This window comes from Diadema setosum, chromosome 4 (genome assembly GCF_964275005.1).
Source record: "Diadema setosum chromosome 4, eeDiaSeto1, whole genome shotgun sequence".
NCBI classification, from domain to species: domain Eukaryota; kingdom Metazoa; phylum Echinodermata; class Echinoidea; order Diadematoida; family Diadematidae; genus Diadema; species Diadema setosum.
In genome coordinates this window covers 21,960,674-21,968,186 of record NC_092688.1, presented here as the reverse complement: position 1 = coordinate 21,968,186, position 7,513 = coordinate 21,960,674, and the positions used below count along the sequence as shown (strand labels likewise).

Below are 7,513 nucleotides of genomic sequence, written 5' to 3'. Positions count from 1 at the left end.
GTATGTATGACTGGTTTTTACAGGCACAGACAGGCAAAATGAAAACATGAGAACGACAACTACGCAAATTACAGACAGAACTTCTGGTGAGTATAAGTGCAAGCTTAGTGCGTCGTACAAATGGTGGGGTGATTGCGTGTTGAGTGTAAGTGTGTGTTGAAAATGCCAGAAAAGGGCACATTTGATTTTGACTTGTCGTTCAAAATTGCTTCCCCTACGTCGATGTGGCACGCTATACAGAATAATCTTCTCCTATTAAAACGACGACACTTTTCGAAAAGATGACAGTATAGGTGCAGTAGTATTTTCTGATGCCTGAATCGACATGAGTATGTTGGGTATTAAGAAAAAAAAAAACGTAGTCAACTGTCAATCTTTTGTATACTATACCAATGTCCTTGTCTTCTTTTCCTAAACAGATGTCAAACAGACCGCTCTAGAATCGACAACTTCAGCGAATTCAGGCTCTCCCAGTGAGTATAGTCGAATACATTTAGTGCACAAATTATTTTGACATCTTAACCTCCTTCCTATTGTCATGTGTACAGTTCAATCCACGAAGATCACCAAACAAAGATGATTACATGTCAACTATGGCGAAAAAAAAATCAACGTTCAAGCTCTCCTCTTTGCTTTTACAGCAGCTCACCTGAGCAAAAGCTCAAGTAAGCTATTGCGACCATTCATTTTCTGGCGTCGGTCGTGAGTCATGAGTCGTACGTAAGTTCTCGATCACCATAACTAGAATTTCACATGGTCTATCACACAGCCGATGAGTCATTTTACTTAGGAAAAATCAGTCTGTTGTGAAAAGCGTGCAAGTAATGTATGATTGCTTTTTTCCCACAGGCACAGGGAGGCAAAATAAAAATATGGGAACAACAGCTACGCAAATTACAGACAAAACTTCTGGTGAGTACTAATGTATTACTAAGTGCAAGTTGAGTGCATCGTAGCCGTGCGCGAGTGCTTTTGTGTTGAGAGTGAGTGTGTGCTGGAAATGGTAGAAAAGAACACTTCTGATTCCAACATCTTGTTTACTTTCCCATTACTATTATGGCATAAGTGTTACAATCATTTGCAAAGTCTTTTCCTGTTAAACGACAACACTTTTCGAAAAGATAACAGTATAGGTGCATTCGTATTTTTTGATGTCTGATTCGAAATGAACATGTTGGGTATGAAGATACAAAAAACAATCACGTAGTTATCTGTCACTGGTTTGTTTACTACCAAAGTCCTTGTCTTTTTTTTTTCCTAAACAGACCACAAACAGACCGTTCTAGAATCGACAAGTTCAGCGAATTCAGGCTCTCCCAGTGAGTATAGTCGAATACGTTTAGTGCAGAAATTATTTGAACATCAAAACACCCTTCCTATTGTCATGTGTACAATCAAATCCACGAAGATCACCAAACAGAAATGATTATAATAATGTCAAATATGAAAAAAAAAATGTTCAGGCTCTTCTCTTTGCTTTAATAGTAGTTCACCTGAGCAGAAGCTCAAGAGAGCTCTTGCGATCATTCGTTATTTGGCGTCGGTCTTGAGTCATGAGTCGTATTTCGGAACATTTTCATCTTCTTCTTGAAAACCCATGACCGATTTTCATCATAGGGGGTTAGGATTCCACTTTGTTCAAATGGGTACCATTCTCTACCCCATCCCGGGGGGGGGGGGGGGGGCGGCAGTAAGTTGTTAGAGTTGTTGCCCGTTTTTCACATTTTCCTCTTCTTCTTGAAAGCGACTGCCAAGATTTTCACCAACTTGACAGGGGTTATCTCGAGAGTGAGGAATATATGTATATTATATATATTGACAAATGAACACAATTTCCCCACTTGGGAGGTCCCCAAGGGCACAATGCCTCGTTGAATAGGGGAAGACAAAGCACCCCAAATAAGGAATCTGGGCATGAATGTTCTTGTCTATAGAAGTGATATTATACGCTACGTTCGTGCTATGAGTGAGTTGGTGACCACAGTTTCAAAAACCCTCAAGACAATTCAGGGGATGAGCATGAAGGGCCCTACTTTTCAGGTACTTTTGCCAGTGTATACATGGACTTCACGACCTACAGAGGCCCTCAAAGCTGTTCACACCCCTAATTAAGGTAATATGGTCTCAGGAAATAGTATGCAGATAAGCGTGGAAAGTAAACTTGTGATACTCAGGTGAGCGCGAGACCCCCGGCTCTCTTGTATTGGGGTTACCCTTCAAAATCATCACAACTATAATTTCACATAGCCTTTCGTAAAAGGCGATGGGTCATTGGTAATGACAAATCAGGTTTGTTTGGGGTTTTTTTCGGGGGGGGGGGGTAGTTCAAGCATACTTGCAAACTTAACAGTTTCCTTTCCAAACCTACAAGATGCAGAGGAGATTGTATTTACTACTTCTTCTTTAAGACTGTGTATGTTTGTATGGATGATTTTTATATTTTTTTACAGGCAGTGAGTGGCAAGATAAAAACATGAAAACAGCATCTAGACGAATTACAGACATCACTAGTGAGTACAGTAATGTTGTATTACAAAGTGCAAGCTGAGTGCGTTGTAAAAGACAGAGTGCGATTGCGTTCGTGTGTACCTGTGTTTTACGTCATGAATGTGTGGGTGTGTATGTACATGTGTGTACGTATGTTGTGTGTGTGTACGCCGGAAAAGCAGGAAAAGGGAACGGCTTGTCGTTTGCTTCACTGTCATCTAACTGACTCGGGAATTGCCTTCTCGAATTGAAAAAAAAAAAAAGTTTTTTCAAGACTTTTTAATGACGTTTCAAGGATAGCAATATAGGTAAATCCATATTTTTTCATGTCTGAATTTTTATGAACATTAATAGGGCCCCCAAAAGCATTGTTTTTTATATATTACATAATTGGTTCGTTTACTACCAATGTCGTTCTCCTCTTCTTTTCGTAAACAGGTGGCAGACAGACTATTCTAACATCGACAACATCAGCGATGCCAATCACCACGTCTCCTTCAAGTGAGTATAGTCCAATACATTTAGTGGCTTATTTTATTATAATGATCACTCCTTCTAATTGTCATGTAGACAATACAATCCACGAAGATCAACAGGCAGAGAAGGATTATAGGCCCTATGTCAACTGCGTGAAAACAGACATGTAGTACTCTTCACAATCTTTAAGATGCAAAAAAAATTTATATTGCACTGTAAAGAAGGCATGTACAATGGAACACATCAATAGCGCTAAAAGAAACGAGTACAGTATTCTGGCCAATTTGAATCAATCCTTTGAGACAAAAATCGTGTAATGCTTTCATGGCAGTATTTCACAGCACAGCAGAAATGAAAAATCATACGATAATATTAAAATCAGCCACGTTGTCTATTTGGTGGTCATAAAAAATCATTATGATGATGGTAGACAGAACGAAAGTTGTTCACATCTTGCCATATTTTGTGGTTGTAGTTGTTTGTGAATTCCTCCCAATTCCTCCCTCCATCGTACCTATGCCAAACTTTTGCCTTATTTTTATTTTTTATTTCTTTCTTTCTTTCTTTATTTATCTATATATCTATCTATCTATCTATTTATCTACCTATCTATTTATTTCAGTAACTAACTTGCCACATGAAACGACAGTAATGACGTACAGCCTTGGGATCGCCTTGTGTGTCGCTCTCGTCCTGCTTGTAGTACTAGCCGTGATTCGGTGCAAGAATCAGCAAAAAGCGTAAGTCTTCAAACACACACACACACACACACACACACACTCAAACGGGGCAATGGGAAGGTTATAAGATTTCTTTGAATTGCGAATTTTCTCATACATAAGGAGTGTAATTTGTGAGCATTATATTGGATGTTGCTCGTGATTGTGCATGTGCGTGTGTGTGTGTGTGTGTGTGTGTTTGATGGGCCAAAAAACCTGTATACAGTGTCTTTTTTATGTGTGCAGAAAAAAAAAAGGTTTTTGGATTTTCTAAAAATCCATATACATGTACACAGCCAACGGAAATGGTTAACTAAAAAAAAAAAATGTATTCAACTTGATTTTTTGTCTTTTGGAGAGTTGTTTTCTGCCGCTCATTAATGGCAGCCGCTTATTTTTGATTATCTTTCCCCTCCCTTTGAACAGGCGCAGGCAGTCAGAAACTTTGAACCAGACGAACGATCGCTCCAATGACGAACAAATACACATGCATCCTGTTGGCAATTTAAGCCAGAATCAGAGCGCGGCGGATAATGTTGATTCACTCAAAGCCATTAGTACTGAAGATGGCGCTATAGATCACTCTTCCCGTTACAATCCGGACAGTAGATTTGATGACGCCACATTTCATCAGGAAGACCCATATCACATCTACCAAGACGCAGCGGAGGTAGAGAAGGGGCGTTCTCAGACCGCAGAGGTGGAGCAAATCTCCTCTTGTACGCTACCCATATTGAGCAGCGTCAAGTCCCCTGTCAGCACTTTGTTAACTTCTATACATAGTTGTTCTGAAAACTATGGCCTACAGGAAACATCACTGAATCAATCAATGGGTTGCTCTGAGGACGACGAATACCAAGATGTTGACATTTGGAGAAAAAATAGGATGACTAATGGTGCAGCATTATTAAGACCTCCTTCTGGAGCTCGCTTGTTTCATGACAGTTGTTACAATTCGCTGGACTTCGGCATCCGGTCTGAAGGTGTTTGCGCTCGAAGACTGAAAGCCAGCCCCTGCAACACGCACATTTATGAAACCGAAGTTGTCGATGAGTCTGAGTTCAACAGGACAATGGCAAATGAGCATGCAGAATTAAGCGACTCTAAAGAGCATGCTCAGATTATCCATGGCGGCCAGGAGTACAATCACATCAATCGTTATCAACCAGCCTCCGGTTCCACTTCAAAGAAAAAAGTTTGCTCTGATAGAGAAAACACAACGTCCTGTGATACCAGTAAGGGTTTCTTACCAGCCGAACCTCCTGAAGACATTCTTTACTATCAACTAGAACCCGAAGAACGTAATAAAGTTGATACTAGCAATGAGCTGCAATACTCTGACGCGTTCGACTCAGAATACAATAAACTTAAACCTCAAAAGGATGCCAACGATATCTCCCTTCCAATAATGAGAGAAAACGACTTCAATGCCCACCATGGAACTGATAACTCAGTTTGCTTTACCTCAAAACCTAAAACGTGTGAGGAATTATACGCAAAGGTGGACAAAACAGTGGGAGCGTCGTCCACTCCACCGGCACCACCTTGTGAGGAACTGTATGCAAAGGTAGACAAAACAAGAGGAGTGTCGTCCGCTGCTCCACCACCTTGTGAGGAATGGTATGCAGAGGTGGACAAAACAAAACGGCCAGGCAATTGTGACTCAAAACCAGCATGGCAAGAGGAACTGTACATGAATGTTAATGACACATGAATCCTTACTTGAAGGATGACAATGCATTATGCTGTACTCACAATGTTGTGTATGGTTGTACATAAATCCAGGATTTATTGATTTATTTTCATTTGTTTTCATTATTTTTTTTTCATTTCTTACGTTAAGACGAGTTAAGCACCAAATAAAACTAAATGCTTAAACATGAGGTAATAAAACATTACAAAATTAATGGACAAAGTGGTCAATGACTCTGAATGGGATTAAAAGTACAACCAAAGTCGTGCACTCTCACTCACATTTCCAGTATAGAGGTGTGCAATCCCTTATTATGTAGCAATGATAATGATGTTGCGATTTAATGACTATAATATTCACTTACATGGAGGCATGCAAGAATGCTTAGAGTATATGCATGTGCCAAAATACATTTGCTTACATGTATACCTACAGAATGCCAAAGCATGTCATTTTTCCAACATTTCTTACTCAAGATCGTGAGCTTCGATTGGAGTAACATTACAAAAAAAAAAAAACATTCTTCTTTGAAAATATTTAAAGACAACGAAACAGTTTTCCGGTATTATACACGCCAGCTATCACAAATGTTAAAACGTATACATTTACTGAATTAAGAATTGCACTATGGCGGCATTCTTAAATCCATTCACATAGTTTTGTATTGTCTCCGAAACGAAATCCCCAAAACTGAGACCACAAGCGGAGTACGTCTTTGTGTCAAATATAAAACAAAATAAAACAAATAATTCCATGTCTTCATTTTGTTATACGATGGACATTACCTTTTTCTATCTCCTTGTAAGCCTATACAACCTGTCATGTATGTATGGTATGTATGTATATATATGTATATGTATATATGAGTGTGTATGTTTCTTTGTGACAGCTATAGAAATAATGTTTGCAATTTTCTCCAAATATGCTTGTACCACTGTGTACTACAATGTACAGTACATTTATTTCCCTGTGGCACCTCATGAAGTTTCAATCCATCCCCGTTTGTTTGAAAGTGTCCTATGTGAAGTAGCTATCATATTTGCCTTGTAGAAGTATGTGTCTTCTCTGCTCTCAAATTTCTCGAGTGGGAAAATGATATGCTACTGATAACAGTAAATTTTAAGACATAATTGAAGATTTATGCAAGTTACACATCTAAATTTACTCGATTTACAGAAAATGTGTTATCTGAGTAAGCACACTGAGAAGCATCTTGAGATGATAATTATATGGTTTTTGTTCTGTTCTAGTACTGAATATTCTACGCCAGTATGCTCATCTTACTGCGCGAAAATTCTTAGAGTGATACGAACAAAGCAGCCGTAGTGTTTGTTAAGATTATTGAACGTTCACTTGATACTAACCTTAAATCGATACGTATCTATAAATAATGTAATATTGTGGTATAATTTGTGGACTCACTTCCATACCTTACTGGTTTATTTGGTTGTATTTCCTAGTTTTGTTTGAGTATTAGTGATCATTTGTTGATAGGGGATTGGCGGTAAACAGTTTAGGTTAATCATGTTAATAGTCAATTCAATTCAGTTCAGTCCAATTTATTTCAAGTCAATTTATTCATCATCATTTGTGCATGACCGGCGACAACGGTTTCAGGCAAAAGTCGGGCATTTTGAAAATTCATTTTTTCACTGAATCACATTGCCCATTTCCTAAGCTTTGCATTGATATAAGACACTTGCATTCTTCGGCACCATAAGTGGGCATGGAAAGCGAAATAAAATGCACTTTTTAAGTTTTAGCCTGACAAAATTTGCGAGAAAACGGGCTTTGAAGATTCACCTCTTTCTCAAAGACAATCTCCGAGCGGCGATGCGAGGTGAGAATCACCCATCCGTACGATGGTGCTAATCGATGTTAAGCTCCGCCTCTAGCAACCACATCGCCTTCTGATTGGCTCACTGAGAGAGTCAAATTTTCCGGGCATCCTTCCTAGCAGCTCAGCGTATGGAGCCAAAAAACAATGCGGTTCGCTCGGGTTTGTTTTACCATTACGTCTTTCAAGATGGCGGATACGATAATTGCACGTATGGTGTACATGTGTGATGGTGCACGCATTACGCAATGGCATCCACACGCCATGACCATGCGCATGTAACAGGAGCGGGTGGCGCAT

The 7,513-nt window shown here is 39.3% G+C and overlaps 1 protein-coding gene across 1 annotated transcript; it reads left to right on the top strand.

Moving 5' to 3' along the window:
* Positions 1-2,963: 2,963 nt before the first annotated feature.
* On the top strand, positions 2,964-5,397 carry LOC140227709 (uncharacterized). Its single transcript, XM_072308120.1, has 3 exons — positions 2,964-2,988; positions 3,587-3,704; positions 4,110-5,397. The coding sequence occupies exons 1-3, from the start codon at positions 2,964-2,966 to the stop codon at positions 5,395-5,397; spliced, it is 1,431 nt and encodes a 476-aa protein (XP_072164221.1).
* Positions 5,398-7,513: the final 2,116 nt, after the last annotated feature.

Excerpts from the sequence above, each read along its gene's own strand:
- LOC140227709 (XM_072308120.1), top strand. The coding sequence starts at position 2,964 with ATGCCAATCACCACGTCTCCTTCAA. Across the intron at positions 2,989-3,586 it reads AATCACCACGTCTCCTTCAA|TAACTAACTTGCCACATGAA; the intron begins GTGAGTATAGTC and ends TATTTATTTCAG. Across the intron at positions 3,705-4,109 it reads TGCAAGAATCAGCAAAAAGC|GCGCAGGCAGTCAGAAACTT; the intron begins GTAAGTCTTCAA and ends CCCTTTGAACAG.